The 24,999-nt window shown below is 34.2% G+C and overlaps 1 protein-coding gene across 10 annotated transcripts in view; it reads left to right on the forward strand.

Moving 5' to 3' along the window:
- The window catches only part of LOC134385671 (sodium channel protein type 2 subunit alpha), an 88,587-nt gene that overhangs the window by 28,691 nt on the left and 34,897 nt on the right, over nucleotides 1-24,999 (forward strand). For all 10 annotated transcript variants that reach the window (XM_063107432.1, XM_063107449.1, XM_063107434.1 and 7 more), the window contains exons 12-15: nucleotides 2,737-2,869; nucleotides 7,462-7,700; nucleotides 17,460-17,633; nucleotides 19,614-19,970. In XM_063107432.1, coding sequence (XP_062963502.1) covers nucleotides 2,737-2,869; nucleotides 7,462-7,700; nucleotides 17,460-17,633; nucleotides 19,614-19,970 — 903 coding nt within the window. The remainder of the gene's footprint in view (nucleotides 1-2,736; nucleotides 2,870-7,461; nucleotides 7,701-17,459; nucleotides 17,634-19,613; nucleotides 19,971-24,999) is intronic.

Here is a 24,999-nt window from a genome sequence, read left to right on the forward strand (position 1 = left end):
CATTTCCTTCATAAGACATAAGATAGCTTTTAATGTTGGTATTAAATAAAATTCATTTGCCAGTATAAAAATATTCCAGCAATGTCACGTAACTGTATTTTATGACTTACTGAATCATATTAAAATTTCCTTTGTATGATTTTTATATATATATATATATATATATATATCTCCATTTATTATGGTTGGATAAGCTCTTTAAGCCACATTAAAATGATGTGGAGTTAGTTTTCAGTCACCTAGTAGAGGAACTTCTTTCCTTGGATTATAAAAATAGCCATTGATCTTCACTTTTTTTGCATGGCCCATCCCCACCATCTTCTTTCAGAGAAGTGTCCAAGTGTCCTGAAGTCAGACCAAACCATTAGAACAGCAAAACTTTGTAGTGAAGGGACCAAGAAAAATGAAGAGGAAATGTCAACTTTTTCTAAAACATAATCATAGCTAACTACATACCAAACACTGTCCAGAACACTTTATATATGTTAATTCATTTAAACCTCACAACAACCCTCTAACAAACCCTTTATGATAGTTACTAATATTATCCCCATTTTACAGAGGAGGAAACTGAGGCCTGTGCATGGTGGATCTGAGATTTGACCTCATGTAGGCTGGCTACTGAAGCCACATTCTATCCATATTGAAATATTTCCTACCATTGAGATTTTTTTTTTTTTTTTTTTTTTGGTAACTTTCTTAAATGGAGAAGAAGAGAAGGCTAAGGAAACAAACACTTTCATTTAAACAGTGTTTTCTCAAAATATACTTCACCCTCAGACTACTTACATCAGAATCTCCTGGGATACTTAAAAACGGAGATTGCTAGGCCCTCTCAGGCCTCCTCAGACCTCAGACCGAAATGTAGAAGAAAACAAGGTCTGGGAATCTCTTTCCTTAACAAGCACGCCACGTGGTTCTTACCCATATAACTATCGCTGGTCTTTCTAAATGTTGATTAGGCAAACAAACACGAATCCACAATTTCTTTGCTTAAATACAAATAGAATGTCAGTCTGTCAGAAGCTATTTAGCATTTATCATCAATAACCGTAAATATCCTATTTTGTCAGAGAGGATGGGAGAAATCTCTAAAGGCAAAGTTGGGGCCGCTTTCAAGGAAAGCCTGGTGTTATCACTTTATTTCCTGCTTCCTCCTCTCCGTTCTTCAGTCTTGCAGTCAGATGCTTTGAGGCAGGAAGATGCTGCCCACTGCGCAGAATGAGCCAAAGGTGCAGACAAGCGAAGCAGGCAGGTGTTGGGAGACTGCGAAGGGGAAGTGATTACAGAAAACAAACAGCTGCGGGCAAATAACACCCTCCAAAGCACACAATTTCCTATAACTTTACACATAAACTCAATGGAGCCAATTTAACTTAGAGAATTTCCTCAGTAAAATTATTAGAGGTTTTGGAGTCTATCATTAAAAATTAGGCAGATCTAGGGTTGTGCATATCGTTCTGTATAGAGCAGGAGGGACTAGAAGACCTTCAGGCGACCCTGTTTTTTTGTTTGTTTGTTTGTTTTTTCTTAAAACTTTGCCTCTCTTGGATAAGGCAAAATATTTTAAATTCTCTGAGGCATCATTTTGATTTAAAGAGTTTTATTTTGATAGGAGTTCTTTTCCCCTCATTTATTTTACTTTTCTTTTACCTTAAAATTAATTTTAGAGTGACCTATATGAACATTTATCACCATTATCAACCAGAGTGGAAACTTTGGTTTTGAATATGTCTGTATTAGAGGTATGCAGGTTAATAAAAATAAAAACAATATTAATTGCTCACATTTCAATAAGGTCAGAATATGGAGCTCCAGTGGCGCAATCGGTTAGCACGTGGTACTTACACAATAAGGTCAGAATAGATGAACAGCACTCATACTGCTCTTTTAGAAATAGGAAAAATCCTTAGAGAACTGAGAATGACTTCATATGTATTATTAACACTCAGACCTAGCTTTGAAATGTTTAAGTTTTGCCTTTTTTTTCTTGTTATAATTAACTTTGTTGTTTGATCTCTTGAAGTAGAAATAAATTTCTGCCCATGGTGAAATCCTGGTGAGTTTATTCTGGAATAGGAAAGTATCAGATCATTATATCATTGCTAAAAATCAAAGCCCCCAAAGCAGGTGTTATGTTCTTAGAGTTTCAGAGTTTCAATGACAAGGATAGGTCTTTCTGTGCATGGAGTTATTCTGTAAATGTAAGACAAAGTGATAGATTAATTCTAAAATTTAGTTTTAGGAATGTTGGGAAATGTTACCTGTCTCAAATGAACATTTTACAACTAGAATTCACATTTTAGGGGAACTCTTACTGGTGCATGTTAATGAAACTTTAAACCGTTTTTTTCATTCATTAAACCACATGAATATATGTCTATAAAGATTTAATAACTCGACCTGAGATAAATCAATATGTTTCAGTCTAAAGTCCTAGTTATGATTGGTTGAAATGCTAAAAGATTCTCTATTTAATAGTAGACATTATCCTCCAGCCCAAAGCTCCAGCATGAAGGAATAGGAAAATCTGTCTTGGTATCTATGAAAGCTGAGAATCTGATGGCCTTTCAAACACTCCCCACGAATGACAATTCCAGCAATATGTTAATGATGAGCTATTTACATCTGAGAACGCATAATGAACATTTACTTAGATAACACCTATTATAGAAATGCTTTGCATTTTGCTGCCCTCAAGAATAATGGTTATTTCATCTGAAATTTTATTTTTAGGGCACAACTACTGAAACAGAAATAAGAAAGAGACGGTCCAGTTCTTATCATGTTTCCATGGATTTGTTGGAAGATCCTACATCAAGGCAAAGAGCAATGAGTATAGCCAGTATTTTGACCAACACCATGGAAGGTATGTCAAAAGCCTTATCCCATAGCTACTTGGTGGTGCTTTGGTAATGATACAGAAACAAACAAACAAACAAACAAACACTTCTTTAAATTCGAAGAAAATACTTTCCAACTTGCTACCATATCATCATTATTTCTGTTACTAAGAAAATGTGAACTCCAGCACAGCACATGAGTTCGACTCTCTTGTACAGATTTTTACATTTAGCCTCCAGGAAGGTGCTGCAAATTCAAGGTATATTTGTAATACTACTTTTGTAGATTAAATTCTGAACTCTTGAAGCTTGTTGTGTGTATGACATTGAAAACAGTGCAATGATAGATGCTTATCATTATGACGATGTTAGTCCATTTGAGTTGTATTAACTGCTTGAGATGCAAGTTATAAAATACCTTGATTTAACCAGTAATATAAATGAAAAATGTGAATTAGGGTTTGATGTTGACCTCACTGAAACAAAATGTTGAAATTTTTGTAGTTTTATTTTTGCCTTTTTCTGACCTGCGTATTGCAATATATCAGCTTTCTCTCTAATTGCAGATTATATCTGGATAGTTAACACAATGTTTAGAAGTCTGGATCTCATAATGCTAAAATAAAGACTTTGGGGACAGTTTGATCTGTAATCAATTCCTGGCTCTATCACATGTTAAATGTGTTAATTTATGACTCTGAATTTCAATTTCCTCATCAGTAAAATGTGAATAATGATGTTTAGGCATAAGGTTGTTTTAAGTATTAAATAAGGCATCACATAAAAAGCACCTAAGTACTTGGCATGCAGAAGACAGTCAATAAATATTATCATTATTAGTTATTTGATTGCTGTTATTTTTTTGTTAATTCGCATGCTTTTTTCCTTTTCATACCATAAGTGAATGCAGACATCAACTATCAGCTTTAACTACTTGGAAAATACTTCGATGTAAAATGTGTTCTATCCCCGGACCCTCTCCTCCCTATTTTTGCTCCCTACTTTCATGTAAAATGTATTCTGTCCCTCCTCTTTTACAACTCCCCTTGCACCGTTCGTGTGTGTGTGTGTGTGTGTGTGTGTGTGTGTGTGTGTGTGTGTGGATGTGTCAAAGAAAAAAGAGAAAAGGGAAATAAAAGCGAGAGAGACCAAGTTGCGCACATGCCCTTCTTCTTGTTAACTGTAATTTCTCCTGAGGTTGGGTAGATTCTTGGAATCATTCTTTTCCAGTCTGAATGCAAAGATCCTGTGATATTAATACCAACACCAAAAGCCTAAAAGTCACAGATAGAAAAAACCCTCATAGTGTAGATGACCATATACATCACAGACAAGTCAGTATTACAAGACCCAATTTTCATAATGTCCTAATGCAGTGTCAGAGATCTTTTCACTGATTTCAATGGAATATTAAACTCGAGTACGTTCTTCCCCAACCTCGCCTGCGTTAGCTTGCATTCCCTCTTCCCCCCCAGCTGCCAGTAGCTTGCTCCTCCCTGTCCCTCCAGGTAAATCTTTTGAAGATTCTCTGGTCTTCTGCTCCTTGCCATAGCAAAACCACTGAGAGGAAGCTGCCAGTGGTTCTGCTACCGATGTCAGCAGCATGCCTGCTCCCTAAAGCAGGAAGTAGAGAAGGAGACAGGGTAAGTCTAAATCAACGATCATACTTTGCACTTCTGATAGCATTAAGTTTGAGCTAACATAAGAAATTACTTAAAAAACATCAGACCGCCACAGGATTGGACCTGTCTACTAATTAAGATACAGAGTTCAAAATGAATGCACCCACATCTCCCTACATGGAAATATGTCTCATGGAATTGCTAAGGATGAAAAGGGTATCCTAGTAATAAGTGTAACATAGGAAGTGGCAGACTAAGAAGAGTGCATTGATTTCAATATCTGCTGAGCTTTTGACTTTGTATTTTTGTGAGGGCCAATGACTAACTTTTTATTTTGGTTTTCATTGGTTATGTATAATGAAAAGCTGGTTTTTCTTTAATTATATCTAAACACTTTGAATGTGGCTTTGGTCAAGATTGGTTGTTAACAATACTTTGCACATAGATGCATGCTAGAGCTGACTTTAATATAGTCCTTTTTTTGTTCCTGAAAATGATGGAAAGGTTTCTTGATGCACATAATCTGTTTACTTGGGTATCCCTTCTGCTAAGTCTAACCTCGGTTTAGTTCATCTTTCCTTTTTATGAACCAGGCATGTTGATCCAGCTGGCAACTTTTTATTTCCTTTTTTCAGCTACAGCCAAGTCTCCATTATCTGGGGTAATGAATAGCCCCATGCTTAATGAAGCAGTAGTGGATGAGCAAAAATAAATTGTTTGCTCTTTAAGTTTTCGTTAATGCAAAACCATGTAGAAACGTTTCCTGGTCACTCCTTCACAGAGGGTGGTGGGAGGGTAAGTTAGAAACATCCTAGGAATCCAGGTGAGCCAGCAAAAGACACAAACTGCAATGTGTTGATACCCCACACAGGAATACTGGAGAGATGGCTGTAGTGCTCTCCTGGGGGTTTTGCTTTGTTTCAAAGTGTGAGATTCTCTTTTTTGGAATAAATAATTGAATGATTTTATTTTAGAACTTAAACAACTTTGCTCCAATTTTTCCTAGAATCAAGATGAGCAACACCTGCCGAATTTCCCCTTTGGAACTTTTCTTTGATTTGTTTTTATTCTAAGCAATTTCTGTTTGCTTCCCTTTATCTGCTAAATGACAGCTAACATTTTAAAACTTCTAATGTTATACAGGCAAAGTGAGATTTTGTAGTTTCTCTTTTGTTATTTACTGTAAACAACAATATCTACTTTTTTATCTTCAGTGTAAACATCATAAGGTTATTTAGGAATCTTAAAAGCATGCACAAAATAACTAATGCATGATAATTATATTTATTTTTATCTGATTTACAACTCAAATATTCTTTGTTTACAACATGACATATTAAGAGAAATGAAAACAAACTCTGCACTTGAAGAATTTCAATATCCAAAGAGACAACTGAAGAATCCACCTTTAATGGAATTCTGTTTGTTTTTTTTTTTAAAAAGCAGTAAATTAACTTACTTTAGAGAAGTTGTAGACTTTATAGGGTTAATTAGTGGCAAATGTTTATCGGCAGAACAAAAAATTATTACCACTGGTCATGATTATTCATTTCATATGCTGGTTCCTCCCTCACAAAGTTTAGTTCTGAATAAACTGTACCAGCCATACCCCACAAATATGTATAATCAATTATTTTTTATTATTTAAAAAACAATAACAGGGAGAGAAGACAGAAATGCACAGATCTTTAAGGTGGCACAGAATTTGGGGGAATAAGGAAGTGGGAAATTATCTACCATTTTCCTTTGGCAATATGATCTAATTCTTGAGTAAGAAAAGAATGCAGAATTTGTTGTTTTCTGCCAATATCATTGCTGTACACCCTATTACCTGTTCTGCCAAACATGGGACCACCACTTCTGAGAACTGAAATAGAAGAAAGTTTCCTTTTTTTTTTTTCTAATCTATGGCATAATTGACATAATTTAGCATTACTGTTGTGACAATTGTAGTATCCTTCCATTGTACAGCGGGGTTATGGAAAAACTGGTTAATGGACACAAACAATGATTACTTTTTGTAATGTTGGATATGCAAATTATCTTGATTTGATCTTTTATTGTTTAGTTGAAATTCTTCTTGAAATCATTGTACTTTTCTCTGAAATAAATGTATTTTAATATGAAATTTTATATAATAGGTTTGGTATGATAGTTAAAGATATCAGTACATTAAAATAAATGCATACCATGAAAATTTATAATTTGATGTGTGTTCTGCCTAAAATCCTGTAGTATTTTACCAGTAGTATGGGTCCCACTTTGTGAAACACTGGTTTATGTTATTAGTAAGGACCCTAATTTCTTAGGTTGGGTATCTCCTCTTCTTTTGCATGCTCTAGTTAAATTGAGAAATGTAGAGAGAAGGAACCTTGCTGACTTTAATATGCAAAGCTGTATCTAATGGGGCTAAATTTGAGACTTTTTAACTAGGACTAATGACACTGACAAAATTATCTCATTAGAAGACCCCCCAAAACGTATCTAATCCAAAAAACTGAAATTCAGCTTGACTGATTAAGGCTTTTAGGACATCGCCTGAGAAGAAGTCTTTAATAATATGCATGAAAGTATGTCAGAAAGTTCATGGAAAAATGGGATTAAAAGATAGTAATATAAGTCTCTTCATGAACTTTTTGACCTCTCATATGCCTCTCGCTCTATCTGGAACATGGATGAGCTTTAAGTATACTTAATGCAAATCCTGTCCATTAGTTTCTGTTGGCCATAAAGATAATTTTCAGGCAGTTTAATATTGCAGATAGAATCTTGGAAACCGTTTAGCCAAGATAAATTGGAGAGCTTACTAGCTTTTCTGTAACCACCCTTTGTGTGACAGCAAACAAGTTATGAATTTTTTCCTTCTCTACCTTCAGACCAACCCATAATACCTTTTAACAACTTCACTTTTTTAAAAAATTATTTTTAGCTTAAACCAAAGACTGCTTAGTAGAAAGTAAACAGTTTTCATAAAATGCTAACTTTTTTTCTTCCAGAACTTGAGGAATCCAGACAGAAATGCCCACCCTGCTGGTATAAATTTGCTAACATGTGTTTGATTTGGGACTGCTGTAAACCATGGTTAAAAGTGAAACGTCTTGTCAACCTGGTTGTGATGGACCCATTTGTTGACCTGGCCATCACCATCTGCATTGTCTTAAATACACTCTTCATGGCTATGGAGCACTACCCGATGACGGAGCAGTTTAGCAGTGTGCTGTCTGTCGGGAACCTGGTAAGGCTCATTGAGGCTTCCTCTTCCATGATTGTCTCAGTGAATTTCACTTATCATTCTCAAATTAAATATCGACTAATTGGCCATGCAAACCTGGGCGGCAAAAGTTTAAATACTTTTAAATAAAAGTATGTTGCTACCATTAAACACAGTGCAGAAGATTCAAAGATTTTAATATACAACTTAATTTAGAAATAAATTTAAATTGCTCATTCATAAGAAAGGTGATTATGAATTATGAAGGACATTTGCCTGTGACAACAAAATCATGACATATTTCTCAGTTATTTAGAATAGATTCTTCAGGACATGTCTACATTTACCAAACAAATGATAAAATATGATGTCAGCTAATTTTGAATATCATTTGTAAATACCTGAAGATGAATTATTTGGGGAAGAAACACCATATGGGCAACTATCATTTCTGTTTTAATTACTCCTATAATTTTAAGTATTTATAAATGATGAGTTTTTGAATATATGTTAACATAAAATTCATATTAACATTCACTGGATACATGGGAGTAATAGAAATGAAAGTAAAGTGGTCTTATACAGAGAAACAAAAAAAGTAAAATCACACAACAAAATATATTGATAGTAGTATAAAATGCTTATTAGGGTCTCATGCACCTACCAACTCGATAAGTGAACACATACATAGATTGTATACAGACTGGAAATAATATATTCTAAAGAATAATATACAATACTTTCAGGTTCTGTAGTAACCACTATATTTTTAAAATTATATTTCAGAATCAAATGATAAAGTTAACATATGTTGACCACTTCTTTTATATAAGGCACTGGACTAAATGATTTACATGAAATATTTCTTCATAAAATCAGTGCTAAGGTAGATACTATGATTTTCTGTATTTTTGAATTGGAGAAACTGTACCCATGAGAAATTGAGAGAGCAATAGAAGGTCTGAAAGCTATATCTGAGACTCTGAAAACTATTTCACAGATTATAGTAAGCCATGGTCAAAAAGATCCCCTTACTGGTCACAAAAAAAAAAAAAAAAAAAAAATTCACAAAGCTTGGAGTAGGAAGAGATAACAATGTTACTTAGTCCAAATTTTCACCTAAATGGGAATCTCTTTAACATTATTTCCAAAAAATGGGCAAGTGTAAAAAACTTTATGGAGGTCAGTATTAGGATACAAATCAAATGATGTTAAGCAGAAAAAAAATAAAAGGAATTCATTACCTCAAGTAACTAAAGCCCATTTGGAACTAGCTCCAGGTTCTAACCTGGCTAGATTCGTGTTCTTAATCAACGTAACCGAGAATCAGTTTCTTGTGTTACTTCTTCCCAATAGGTTTCCTTCATCTCTGGCTGGGCATTCTCCTACTGTTGGCAAAGTTCTACCAACCTTTATTCTATCAATATAGCTCCCCAAACAGAATGATTGTGCTTCCTGACTAGTAACTTTAACTAAGGCCCAAGAATTGAGTATCATTGACCTGGTTGGAGTCACATGACCATTGCTAAGCCAGACAGTCACTCTGGTTCTAGAGTTAGAATTCTGTATTTGGCCAAGTCAGAATCATGTTTTATCACTGGAGCCAGAGTAAGTGAGTGGAATTATGAAGAAAAAAATAAGGACACCATTACCAGAGGAAGGGAGAGTGAATGCTGAAAAAACATAAATGATAGATGGACGGTTCAAAGTGGGACTTGTCTTATGGGTTAAAGAAGGTAACATTTGTATTTGAGGTGAATCATGGAATATAAGAAAATATATAGGTAGGACACACTCATGAGTACATATACTCAAACGCATATGAAACATTCCCCAGGATAAGCTATATGTGAGCTCATAAGGAAAGCCTCAGTATACTTAAAAAGATTAACAAATAATAAAAAGTATTTTTTGACAGAAACTGAAATAAAATTAGAAATAAATGTGTAGAAATTAAGCAACATAATCTTAAATAACCAATGGATTAAAGAAATATAAGAGAAATTAGAAAATACTTTAAGATGAAAGACAATGAAAACACATCAAACTGAACAGTGGAGGAAGCCAGAACAGTGTTTAGAGAAAAATTTATCCTGTAAACCGCTGCAGCAAAAAAGATTTCTCACATCAATAAGCCAAGCTTCCCTCTTAAGAAACTAGAAAAAGAAGAGCAAACTAGACCCAAAGTTAGCATAAGGAAGAAAATAAAGAATAGAATTTCTGGTAATGGGTATGCCCTCAGTATGAACCTGGCCCTCACATCATGGGCACGAGGGGTGACAATTAGCTTTGTATCTCATGAATAATCTTAATAAATATAAAGAAAATAAAAATAAAGAATAGAAAAAACAACAGAAAAAATAAGAAATAAACAACCCCCAAAACAGTTATTTGAAATGATAGACAGAACTGACAAATCTTTAACCAGACTATCCAAGAAAAAAAAAAAAAGAGAGAAGACTCAAATTACTAAAATCAGGAATGAAGAGGAGATAGTATTAGAAATGCTATAAACAATTGTATGCCAACGAATTAGATTACCTAGATGAAATGTAAAAATTCCTAGAAAGTAACAAACTACTAAAACTGAATTCTAGAAAAAATAGAAAATCTGAATATACCTATAACAAGTAAAAATTGAATTAGTAATCAAAGATTTCCCACAAAGAAAAGCCTGAGCCCAGATAGTTGCACTGGTGAATTTTACCAAATGTTTAATGAAGAGTGCACATCAATTCTTAGCAAACTGTTCCAAAAAGTAGAAAAGAAGGGAATACTTCCTAATTCATTTTATGAGACCAAAATTACCCTGATATCAAAACCAGATGAAAATATTACAAGGAAAGAAAGCTGCAGACCAGCCATATCCCACCTGAACATAGACACAAAAATCTTCAGCCAAATCCTAGCAAACTAAATCACACAAAATATTTGGATTGTTGGATTATATACCTTGACCAAGTGGAATTTGTCCCAGTAGTGCAAGGTTGAAACAACAGAAAACTTTTAATGTAATATACCATATTATTAAAGAACATAGTCATCTCAATAGATGCAGAAATTGTATTTGAAAAAATCCAGTGTGTCTCATGATAAAAACACTCAACACACTTGAAACTTCATTGACCTGATAAAGATGGTCTAAAAGGACCCCAAACCTATCTTCATTCTTAATAGTAAAACTGGATGCTTTCAATGGATCAGGAACAAGACAAGAATGTCTGCTCTTGCCACTTCTCTTCCACATTGTACCAAAGGTTCTAATCACATAAATAAGGCAAGAAAAAGAAAGAAATGGCATCCAGATTAGATAAAAGAAGTAAAACTCTATTCACAGATGACATGATCTGGTATTTAGAAATCCTATGAAATACACACACACACACACACACACACACACACACACACCTATCAGAACTAATAAATGAGTTGAGCAAGGTTGCAGAATACAAGATCAATATACAAAAATCAGTTATATTTTTATGCTCCAGTAATGAACAATCTGAAAACGAAATTAAGAAAATCTTATTTACAATAGCATAAAAAGAATAAAATACTTAGGAATAAATTTAACAAAACAAGGACAAGACTTGTACACTGCAAACTACAAAACGTTGTTGAAAGAAATTAAAGAAGTATTAAATATTTGGAAAAACATTGCATGTTCATGGATTAGAAGGCAATATTATTAAGATGGTAACACTCACAAAATTAATCTACAAATTCAATGCAATTCCCAGCACTAATTTTGCAGAAGTTGACAAATTGATTATAAATTTAATATGAAAAAGCAAGAGACCGTATTTAGCAAAATAGCAAATAAGATAGTTAGAGAACTCACAGTTCCAAATTTCAAAACTTACTCCAAAGCTAAAGTAAGCAAGACAGTTTGATATTGGCATAAAAATAGACATAAAGATCATTGAAATAGAATTCAGAGTCCAATAGTAAACCCTTACATTTATGGTAAATTGATTTTCAACAAAGTGCCCAGACAATTTAATTGAGGAGAGAAGTCTTTTTAATAAATTGTGCTGGGGCAAGTGAATATCTACATGCAAGAGAATGAAATTGAACACTTACCTAACAACATAAACAAAGGTTAATTCAAAATGGGTCATAGACCTAAATATAAAAACTAAAATATAAACTATCAGAAGGAAATTTAGGAGTAAATCTTCATGACCTAGGGTTCAGCAATGACTTCTTATATATTACACCAAAAGCACAAGCAACAAAAGAAAAATAGATAAATTGAATTTCATCAAAATTAAAAACTTTTGTGCTGTAAGCAATATGATCAAGAAAGTAAAAAGACGACTCATAGAATGGGAGAAGACATTTGCAAATCATATACCTGGTAATTTTTTTGTATCCAGTATATACAAAGGACTCTCACAACTCAGTAACAAAAAGGTAGATAACTCAATTTAAAAAATCAAAAGATTTGAGTAGACATTTTGACAAAGCTGATATACAAATGCCCAATAAGCACATAAAAGTTGGTCAACATCATTAATCCTTAAGGAAAGACAAATCAAAACCACAATGAGATACCACTTAAAAACCCACTAAGATGGTTATAATCAGAAAGACAGACAATAACAACTGTTGGCAAGGTTGTGGAGAAATTGGAATGTTCATACATTGCTGTTGGGGATGTAGAATGACGTGGCCATTTTGGAAAACAATTTAGCTGTTCCCCAAAATGTTAAGGATAGAGTTGCCATATTACCCAGAAGTTCTACTCCTGGGTATATACTCAAAAAGAAAGAAATGGCATCCAGATTAGATAAAAGAAGTAAAACTCTATTCATAGATGACATGACATGGTATTTAGAAATCCTATGAAATACACACACACACACACACACAACTATTAGAACTAATAAATGAGTTGAGCAAGGTTGCAGAATACAAGATCAATATACAAAAATCAGTTATATTTTTATGCTCCAGTAATGAACAATCTGAAAATGAAATTAAGAAAATCTTATATACTCAAAAGAATTAAAAACATGTTTCACATGAATGTTTATAGCAGATATTCATAATAATAAAAATTAGAAACAGCCCAAATGTCTATCAACTGATGCATGAATAAACAAAATGGAATATTATTCAGCTATAAAAAGGAATCAAATAATGCTACAAGCTACAACATGGATGAACCTTAGAAATATTATGTTAAGTGAACAAAATCAGTCATAAAAGATCACATATTGTATTGCTTTGGGTATGTGAAATGAGCTGAATAGACATACTTATAGAGACAGAAAATAGATCAGTGGCTGCCAGGCAGCGGGGATTAGGGTAAATGGGGAGTGACTGCTAATGGATAATGTGGTTTCTTTTTGAGGTGCTGAAAATGTTCTAGAATTAAATAGTGGTGATGGTTGTACAACTCTGTGAATATATGAAAAAACAATGAATAGTTTACTACCTAATATTCTATAGGATATATGTTTCACCATTTATTTATCTAACCACCTAGTGATGGACATTCAAGTTCATTCCAGATTTGTTGTCCCCATGATGCAGTAAACATCCTTGTATATATCACCTTTCATGATGTTGCATTCATTTCTGTAGGGTATATTCTGAGTATTGAAGTATTCCCATTGAACATATACATGTCACATAAAATACTATATGATATGCAAAGAAATAGGAAAATGTGACTCATAGTTGATAGAGAATAATATCAAGTGGTATAATATTTGTATAAAGGGAGGACCAGAAGGAGAAAATGAAGTAAAACAAATATTTGAAGAAATAATGGTCAAAATTTCCCAAAGTTGGCAAAAAACAATTAACTTACAGACCTTAATATTGACATAAAATTTCAGTGAACATTAACAAGGGTAAGTATAAACTACACTTGGGCATATCTTAATCATGCTGCTGAAAACTAAAAAAACTTTGGAAGCAGCCAGAAGAAAAATACTTATTATATATATGAGAGTAATATCTCATAAAAACAATTCAGGCCAGGAGAAAGAAGACTGATAAAGAAAGAAAAATGTTAGCCCATTATTCTTTGATGAAACTGTCCATCAAAATGTAATGTGAAATAAGAATTTTAAGATAAACAAAAACCTACAGAAGTCATTGCCACCAGAATTCTTAAGGTTGAATGGGAATAAAATATCAGATGGAAATTTGGATCTTGGAATAATGACCACTAGAAATGAATAAATGTAGGTAAATATAAAAAAATGTATTTTTTAAAAATTTCTTCCAAAGACAACTGATTGTTTAAAAAGCAAGGGTTTATTACATATGTAAATGTAAAACTTATAAAAAGATTAGAACATTTTATATAAAATGACACAATGTTGATTCTATGTAGAAAATTACAGGACAGTGTTTCTCATGAACATAGAAGCAAAAATCATTAGCAAAATATTATTGATAAAATCTAATGATAGATAAAAAAATTAATCAGTTTTGAATAAGTGGGGTTTATCTCAGAAAAGCAAGATTCATTTAATAGTTATTAGAACTAAGCAATGAATTTAAATATTTCACTTATCATAATATAAAAAAACATAAACTGCTTAGTAATAAATTTAGCAAATCATAGCAAGATGTCTACACTGACAACTACAAACATGGCTGAGAGTAACTAAAGAATATTTAAATAAATGGAAATATATGCTATGTTAATGAAATGAAAGATTCAGTATTACTAAGAAATTGATTTTACTCAAATTTATTAATCAAAGCAACCCAATCCCAGTCAGACTTTCCTGTAGAAATCAATGAACTGACTTTAAAATAAGTGGAAATGCACAGGACTTAAATTGTTGACAAAACAATACTGATAAAAGAATAATAAAAAATTAACGTATGTAACTTCAAGACTTATAAATCTATGTTAATCAAGATTCTGTGGTGTTGGCATAAGCAAAGATATCAATGGAGCATAATACAGAGTTTATAAATGATGCAAATGGGCCGAGCCCGTGGTCCACTCAGGAGAGTGCGGCGCTGGGAGCGCAGCAACGCTCCCGCCACGGGTTCGGATCCCATATAGGAATGGCTGGTGCACTCACTGGCTGAGTGCCGGTCACAAAAAAGACAAAAAAAAATAAAAATAAAAATAAAATAAAATAAATGATGCAAACTATATGTCAATATTTTTTTTGAGAAAGACATCAAAGAAATTAAATAGACAAAAGGGAGTGTTCTGACAAAGTTTCTGGAACATTTAGATAATTGTATGGGGAAAGAAAAAAATGAACCTCACCTCCAACCTCACACCACATGCAAAAATCAACATGTATTGTAGCCTTAGCATAAAAACTGAAACAATAAAGCTTCTTAAATAAAACCTCTCTGAGACCTTGGGGAAGGCAAATATTTCTTGGAAAAGAGGCAAAAAATGCTATACATTATCTAATTGTCCATGAAATCTTCAAATGATGGAGTTCTACTCAACAGTGAAAGGAGAATAAACCAGAAACATGTACATGAATTTCAATCAAAAGTATTCAAGAGATATTTGGAAAAAATCACTAAGACTCAGGTTTCTGAGTTGGCTGCCTAGGTGGAGAGACATTCCATGCAAGGTTATACAGAGAAAGTGGTTAAGGGAATTTTGGACCTGTTGAATGTGAGGTTCCTGGGAGAAAGTGATACAAATGGAGGTATTTATTAGGCAGGTGAGAATGTAATTCTGGAGCATAGGAGGATTCTTGAAATGAAAAACAGACCTCAAAATGTAAATTCATTGTGAAAATGCAACTTATTGTAAAAGGAAAATTAGAGTAAGAGGGTCCTAGACTGAGAGAGCTCTGAAGAAATCTAATATTGAGTGATTTATTAGAGGAAGAAAAATAACTGAGAAGCATCTAGGGAGGTGTGGATCACAGAATCCAAGAACAGAAAATATTTCAAGAAGCAAGGAACAGAAAACAATTTCAAAAACTTGTGAAAAGGCAAGCAAGATAACAACTAAAAATATCAATTAGATTTGGTGATGGTGATGTTGGTTATGTTGGTGAAGTTGGTTAAAGCAGTTTGTACTGACTGGCAGGTTGTGAGTAAGTTGATGAAATGGAACTAGTGAGTGTAGACAAGTACACAACCTCTTAAAGAAGTTTAGCTGTAAGGTAAGGATTGACAGCCACAGCTAGAAGGAGAAGCAGAGAGCAAGGACAGTTTCTTTGATGACGGCAGTGATATTTTTAAGAAAGACTGAGCATCTGTGGCTTCCTGTAAAATCCCAACAGGAAGCAGCCAGTAGCGGGGAGAGGTTGAAATTGTAGAGAAATTTGCACATTGAGATACCACCTCACCCCAGTTAGACTGGCTATGATCAAAAAGATGGTGAATAACAAATGCGGGCGAGGCTGTGGAGAGAAGGGAACACTCCTGCACTGTTGGTGGGACTATAAATTAGTACAACCACTTTGGAAAACAATTTGGAGGTTTCTCAAACAACCACAGGTAGATCTTCCATCCGATGCAGCAATCCCTCTTCTGGGAATATACCCAGAGGAATGGAAATCATCATGTAGAAGAGATACCTGCACTCCCATGTTTATTGCAGCTCTGTTTACAATAGCCAAGATATGAAACCCACCTAAATGTCCATTAATAGATGATTGGATAAGGAAACGGTGGTATATATACACTATGGAATATTCTGCCATTAAAAAGAATGAAATACTCCCACTTGCAACAATATGGATGAACCTGGAGAAACTTATGTTGAGTGAAACAAGCAAAGCACAGAGGGATAAATACCGCATATGCTCACTCATATGTGGGAGCTAAGAGAGAAAGGAAGGCAGGAAAAAAATATCACAGTACTGCTGTAATCCAACAGAGGGAGGGAACATTCCTAGGGCTACAAATTGGAGTTGAGGGGAGAGGGAGAAGGGGAGGGAGGTTGGGGGATAATTGGAAGGGGACAAAGGGTACAAAAGTAATTTCTGGTAATGGGTATGCCCCCAATGGCCCCCACATCGTGGGCAGGAGGGGGGACAATCAGCTTTGTATCTCATGAATATTCAAAATTTTTTTAAAAAAGAAAAAACAAAAAAAAAGAAACTGAAACAGGGGCACTTCTTTCAATTTAACAAGAAGAAAAAAGCAAAGCACAGATAATAGATGTAAGTAGTTTGTTAGATAAAGGGATCAGAAAATCAGGTTGGCTGACTTCCATTACTTCTGAGAAGCAGAAGTACTGAGAGTGTAGGAATAAGGAGAAATAGTTGAAGATACGTGAAGGAGAAAGAAAGTTTAAAATAGTTGTAGAGAATGGAAATGGAGAACGGCAAATGCTGCTTCCCTTTGGCCAGCAAAAGAAACTTTTTTTCTTGTTTTTAAAGCATTCTTACCATCTATATGGCTAGTGGTGAATATGTTTATGGAACATGAAGCCTCCTTAGCACCAGTCTTATCTGCAGGGCCATGGAAGAGGACCAGTCCATTGTGCTTGGTGGCTAAAACCTTTTGGAAGGCAAGAAAGATCAGGGGCAGAGTCAAGCAGTTGATCACAATGAGTTAGCTTGCACCTTTCATATGAAAATAAAAATATTAATTTTATTGTCTTAATCCATGTACTCTTCAATAGTTGATAAACCTTAAATATAGCGAACAATTAAATATTGATTTGAAACTAAACATTTGAGGGTACCAATTTATTAAACCCAAACCAATTTTTAAAATTCAGAATTTAATTTTGATTCATTGGGAGTAAATTTAATTGCTCAACAATTATTTGCGTTTCAAGAGTATTCACTCATATAACAAACTACATTTCTCATTTAGGTCTTCACTGGGATCTTCACAGCAGAAATGTTTCTCAAAATAATTGCCATGGATCCATACTATTACTTTCAAGAAGGCTGGAATATTTTTGATGGTTTTATTGTGAGCCTTAGTTTAATGGAACTTGGTTTGGCAAATGTGGAAGGACTGTCAGTTCTCCGATCATTCCGGCTGGTAAATTAACTGGGAGTGTCCATGATATTTATTGTTTATAATTAATGTAACCAGTCTTAATTTTTATCTAGTAATAATTATAGGATTTCCCATAATTATAATATTATTTCAATACATTTATAAAACAAACCAGATTGCTCTACAACCAGATGGTAATTTCTTCATCATAGCTGTAATGTACATATTAAGTTTATTCAAATAAACAGTCGACAGTTCCCTCCTTGGTAATTAAGTGGCACAGCTAATAGCAAGGGGGAAAAAAGGAGTCACAGATAAACCCAGATCACAAGTAACAACACCATAGTCAACTCTCGGTTATCTGAGGTTTGCATAACCATGCATAAGCCTTCACTGAGATGTAGGATGGACTCTCCTTTCTATCAGAGACTCGGGAATTATAAAATTTCTCATTCCCAAGTTCCACTTTGTCTCCATAGAAGCCAAGACTTGGATCAGGGAACCGCGTGCAAGGGAGGAGGATAGACAGACGGAGCTCCCCACTCTCTGCTCCTCCGGCAGATCAGAACGTCATCAAATCCACTCTCTGAGAAGAGTTGCCTGTGTTACATTTTATTAGTTTTTTTAAAAAAATGTCTTTCATGTTAACTTTATATTTCATAAATTTTTGAATCTTTTAAAATTTAGAGAAAAAATATTACTTGACACATTTTTATTGAAATCTTTTATTGTGTTATTACTTTGAGTTGGCTCTAACATTTTGTGCTTTATTTTCAAATAACCAGATATTGTATAGAGTTACCAAACATGGTTCCTATAGGTGATTTATTGTAATGGTGATTGGTCTCAATACTCTGTTATGAAATCTGTTTAGAACTTCCCTTTTTTGAACTTTCAAAGTTCAAATGTGAGTTGAGATCCTTAGCACTATAGTTTGCTTCCCCACTCCTCAAGCATAGTTATGGATCTAATTAGAAGCTAGAAGGATGCAAGAAATAGAACAAAAATTGAAAATGACTACATGACAAGTAATATAGGCAATTACTTTTTTAAAAATGTTTTGCAAATCTTCGTGATAATGTGATGCCATTTGGGGAAGTAGGAAACACAACATCATTAACGTCTTGCTTAGTGTGTCAGATTCTTTTGCATAAATTATTCTCTGGGAATAAATTAAACACTTTAGTGCTTATATTTGCTCCTTTGGGTCACTTAGATGCCATTAAATAATGCACTACTTTCACCCTGACATTTACAGAAGCATCAAAAATAAAAATGCTGCTGATGTTTAACTGTAAATTGTACTTCAGAGGCCACTATGCGCTTACACAACCAACATGTCAAACAGTGGCAGAGGGCCATTTACACGCTGGAATGAGTTGATTAAGTCATCAAAGACATACTGGTTGACAAAGAGTAGCTTTTTACTTAAGTCTAAGTATTTCTTCTTTGAATATAATAAAATTTTAAAATATAGCCTGTTGCAGCATGCTAAAGATATAGCTAGATTAAAACAACCTAAAGCTCTAAAGAAATTTGTTTTCCACTTGTCCTTTATGTAATTTAAGTGTTAATATTACTTGCACTTGTGCACTTTGGCACGCTATCTGAAGTTCCCTGAAAACTATATTAATTTTGAGCTTTTAAATAATGAGAACTTCTACTTCTCTGAAACACAGTCTCTGCTAACTAACCACCATTAATCTTAGGTATTTTCATTTCTTAAAGAAATACAAAGACATATTACACATGTTTATGCAGGATTCTGGAAATTTTGGTGTATGTTACTATTAAAATGCCAATTAAAGACTGTATAATATAGTTATTTTACTTACACTATAAACCGTTTCAGAATGAAAAATCCCCTACGGTATCAATAACTGCTATATTTGCTAAATAATAGTTTGCCACACAGATGATCCATCAGTTGAGACAGTTATGCTGTAGATTTTTCCCTGTAAATAAAAGGACAGATTCTTCAGAAATGCAGGGCATTAACAGCCACCTTGCTTTTGTTTCCAGCTCCGAGTCTTCAAGTTGGCAAAATCCTGGCCAACACTGAACATGCTGATAAAGATCATTGGTAATTCGGTGGGGGCTCTGGGTAACCTCACCTTGGTGTTGGCCATCATCGTCTTCATTTTTGCCGTGGTTGGCATGCAGCTCTTTGGTAAGAGCTACAAAGAATGTGTCTGCAAGATATCCAATGATTGTGAACTCCCACGTTGGCACATGCACGATTTCTTCCACTCCTTCCTGATTGTGTTCCGCGTGCTGTGTGGGGAGTGGATAGAGACCATGTGGGACTGTATGGAGGTTGCTGGCCAAACCATGTGCCTTACTGTCTTCATGATGGTCATGGTGATTGGAAACCTAGTGGTACGTAGTAAAAACATTTTCTTCATTTTCAGTAAAAGATAATGTAACCATAAAAAGGTATATTTAACTGAAAAATGTTTCGGTTTTTTATAATGGTTTTCTTTTTTTTCTTTTTTGTATCAAAATCATTTCCAATTCTCCATTACTCATTAGTGTGAAAGCCAGGTATGGTTTAGACTGTTGTAATCCACAGAAACCTTAAAATACCTTTTGTATCCTTTTCACAATTCCATGGAGAGGAACATTTCTAGCTTTTGTCTTTCAGTTCTTGTACAAAGGTATGGAAGTGTTATTGAAGACAGTCAGTCATTTTATTTATAAGTACTAACCATATCACTGGAAAATGTTTCAAATGTGGGTTTCCTACAAATTGGAGTTTTAAAAAATTAGCAATTATCTCAGTCTATTAAAAGCACACTGGTTATTTGGTACTTAGAAACTACAGTATTAGCCAGTAACATTGACTCCAGAGACATTAATTGCCATTTCGGTGTAGAATTAACCATGCCTAGCACCACTGTACTGAGTCAAGGAGGCATTGGAAAGATAATATGAAGACAAATATGACACAGTAAATATAATAGGAAGACAAATATTTACATGTTCTCAAACAGGAATAAAACTAGCAAGTGTGTGATACATGTCAAAAAAAGTGAAAACAAAGTGCCATGTGTCAAGTTCACAAAATGGAAACATTGCTTCACAATAGCAAGGTTGATCAGGCAAGTCTTTGTTAAAGTTTGGATCTGAGATATCTTTAATCGAGTTCTAAGATTTAGCTTGGTAGGAAGAAAGGTAGACCATCCCAAACCAGGGAACAGTGTACCCAGTGGTTGGGCAACAGAGGGCAATGGACTGTGTGAGAAGGATCAGGCTCTTATACTTTAAATATGAAGTAATTATACTGAGTTGCTTGATTAGAATGCAGACTAGTGGAATAGAAAAAGGACTATCATATCCAATATTTCAAAGTATATAATCTGTAGACTTGATTTCCTTTTACATAAAAGTAACTTCCAGTTCCCCAGAGGAACAGAAAGAGGAGGGGAAAAAAGACAAAAGATTATCATTTTACTTCTGTTCATTGCCTAATTTCAACCTCCTCAACATTAGCTTAGATAATTCTGTCTATTTTGGAAGTAACAAGAAGCATGAACAGTGCACAATCCAGAAGTATGAACAGTGGAGTAAAGCAACAAATACTGATTATTTCATAGTTTCTGTGGGTCAGGAATTTAGGAGCAACATAGCTGGGTGGTTCTGGTCACAGTCAGTCCTGAGGTTGCTGTCAAGATGTTGGCTGAGGCTACGGTTATCTTGATGGGGCTGGAGGATCAGCTTCTAAGGCTTGATTTCATGGCTGTTGGCAGCAGGTCCCAGTTCTTTGTGGGATGTTGGTTGAAGGCCTCAGTTCCTCTCCACATGGGTCTCTCCATAGGGCTGTTAAGTATTCTCATGACACGGCAGCTGGCTTCTCCCAGAGCAGGTGATACAAGACAGAAGGCAAGGAGAAAGTCCTCTTTATGTTCTGATCTGGAAAGTGAACTACATCACTTCTGCCATATTCCATTCATTAGATATAGTCCTAAGAAGAGCTCACACATAAGAAAGAAAAACATTAGAGTCTACCTTCTGAAAGGAAGAATATTGAATAATTTGAGGATGTATTAAAACCACCACAAACCCCAATACAACTTTAAAATGATTTCTTTCAGAAAAGTGTAAGATTGCATAGAATAGAAAGAAATGACTATAAGGTTACATAGAACAGAAACAAAGAAAAGGTCATAGGATTGTGTTATAGATTTCATTTCATTATATATATATATAAAATACATTATATATATTATATATTCATATATTATATATGGCATAAATTGAAAGAAGAGGAGGCAGAGATCAGAGTCCTTTATGACAACAATAAATGATCAGATTGCAACATGAAATTCAGAGTGGAAATAGTAAAAAGTAAGTTTGAAGCCAGATTGTGCAGAGTCTAATTTATGAAAAGGCTGACTGTGCATAATAAAATGGATTTTCCCTTTAGGCATTTCAAAGACACAGATAGACTTTTATCAGGAAAGTGACAATGTACAAGTGGTATTTTGGTAAAGTTTGTGCATCAGGAAAATGCAGAGTGGATTTGAAGAGGAAGAAGCTCAGTCTATCACATACATCTATTAGTTTACCGAAATAAAACACATCTATCTATTATGTAATTGTACATATTGTATTGCTACGTATGCATAAAAAGATATAGTTGATAAGATAATCATTTCCATCTAATAGCATAAATTTAAATTCTGTACCTTTAAGAGAAAAAAATTAAAGGCTCTTCTTTCTTTTTGATTATCAGTTTAAAAAAACTTTCTCTTTTTGTAATATCATTGTTATGTTTTTGGAATACCTTAAGTGGCAATATTTATCATGTTTACCACTATTAAGAAAATGTGTTCACATCACAGTTGCTTAAGTAAGATTGAATAAACTTGATACATTGCCTCCTACAATTTTTCCTTCCTATCCTGAGTGGAAGGAAGGAAAAGTCCCTCAGAGGCAATTTGGCATAATTTCTCTTCCATGCACTTGAACTGCCATGCCATATGGGGTTTCTAAATCATCCCTACATATCCGTGGGGGATTGGATCCAGGACCTCCCTAGGATACTAAAGTCTATGGATTCTCAAGTCCCTGATGTAAAACGGCGTAGTGTTGTATATACACACGCACATGCTCCTGTATACTTTAAATCATCTCTAGATTACTTATGATACCTAATACAATGTAAATGCTATGTAAATAGTTGTTACACTGTATTGTTTAGGGAATAATGACGAGAAAAAAACATCTGTATGTATTCAGTACAGATGTAATTTTTTAAAAAAAATATATTTTCAAGCTATGGTTGGTTGAGTCCACGGAAGCTGAACCCATGGATATGGACGGCACATTTTAATCTTTTCCTGGCCTAATCCAAAGGAAACACAGAGGTGGGGCCGCAGACTGCTCTTCCCCAGGCCAGGATTTTTATGAGCCATTTTTGGTTCCTCGACACCACAGTCAGAAATCCTTTCATAAATTTAAGGCAGGTGCTGCAGAAAGGGAATGAGACTTTTTGAAGACTGCTAGCTCTAGAAGTAGCAGACACAATCTCCTTTCTCTTTAAGTGAAGATGGGACAATAGCACACAGGAGGGATGTGAAGGTTTGGGGTTCTTCTCACAAGTCAGGAATCTGACTGGAAAAACTATTAATACATGCAATATATTTCAATCTTGGACCCCAAATGGAAATTATGGTAACATTTTCATTCTGAGAGACTAATTTGGGGGACTTATGAAAGAGTTGATTTCACTTATCAAGTTAGCAGTCGGTCCAGGCATATTTGAGAAACAGGATCAAGGATGTCACTCACTGAGTGAGCTTGTTGACTTCTGTTTCCTTAAATTGCCAAACACCTGGGCCAGCTATTATGCAGATACACTTTGGTAATAAAGGAGGCCTAGACAAAGAGATTAGCCTGGCTCACACAAATATTTCTGGGAAAATAACATATCACAGTAAATGACCTTTACAAATAGAGTACTAGCCCCATGCATTGAAGAGGCAATCTAGATTAGGTCTCATTCTGGGAGGATTGATTAATGTACATCAAGAGAAATTTCCTAATAGATGAGGACGGTACATTAATAAACTTTAGGAAGACAAACCTAGAAAATAATTATGACACCAAAATTCAGTTTTAATATGAGTAAAAATAAAAATTTATCATTTAATTTCATTTTCCTTCTGTTATTTATTTTTTTCCAAATAATAAATTCAAAGGCAAATCACAAATAAAACATAATATTATTGGTAAATTCTAGAAGCAAAGGAGCAGGTCTTAGTATGATTATCAGGAGCCACAGTACAGTGATGGGTAGTTATGTCAGTGTAGACTGTCAAAATTACACCTTGTCCTCATTGGATCTTACACAAACCTTTTTTTAAACCACCATTGGTTAGATTAACTTACAGCTAGTTAGACAAAGGAGATCTAAGTCTCACTAGCATGATAAAAAGATAAGAATATTGCGAGAAGGCAGCTATAAAATCTTTCCTAGGATTCCTCTTCATACTATTTACTATTTGCATTTGGCTCCCTTAACTGCTATGTTCTGTATGCTTGAATAAACAGGGACTCATGGACCTTGTCAATCGAATCTGAAAAAAGAATGATATGACTCAGTCCTGTGCTCCTGGGAATGCCTGATTCCTTACTAAATCACTTATTTTTCAGTGGTGCACAATGGGTTTACAGTCATTAATCTTTTCACTAACTCATACTATTGGGGCCCCTTTTTGGAGACCCAATTTATAAACTAATTAGTAGTCTCATCCCTGGCAATACCTCAACTCTGCAAACATTAATTCAATATTAACATAATTATCATTGTAGAATAACTATTTATTTATAGTATTTCCAACCATTGTATGAATATAGTGGCTATGATTCTCTGAATCAAAAATTTGAACTTTTGATTTAGCAACAAATATATTTTTCTCTAACTTGGCAAGTTATCTAGGTGTGAAAATGATACAAAGGCATGAAAATCAAATCATATTTAAATATATTGGAATCATCTTTGGTTTTAGGAATAAGGTTATAATAAATTATAGTCTTGGCGAGGTACTTTTTATATCATACACTTTTTTTTCAGGATAAATTATCATGAACTAGAAGATATACCTATTGTTATAAAATGAGGCATAAGCAGTAATTCACTGAACTTTCGAAAAGAGAGAACAGAACTGAGGCCACCAGAGGGGGAAAGGAGGAGGGGGATGGGGATAAAGGGCCACAACAAATGATTACATTGTGTAATGTTGAATATAATAATTATCCTGATTTGAGCATCACATACTGCACATAGGTACTGATATTCAAAGCTGTACTACACAGATATATACAAACAATTATGTTTCAATAAAAAAGAAAAGAAAAAGAAAATGAGGTGTAAGAACAATTTCGTAAAATGTATAGTTAAAAG

The sequence above is a fragment of the Cynocephalus volans genome, chromosome 1 (genome assembly GCF_027409185.1).
Source record: "Cynocephalus volans isolate mCynVol1 chromosome 1, mCynVol1.pri, whole genome shotgun sequence".
NCBI classification, from domain to species: domain Eukaryota; kingdom Metazoa; phylum Chordata; class Mammalia; order Dermoptera; family Cynocephalidae; genus Cynocephalus; species Cynocephalus volans.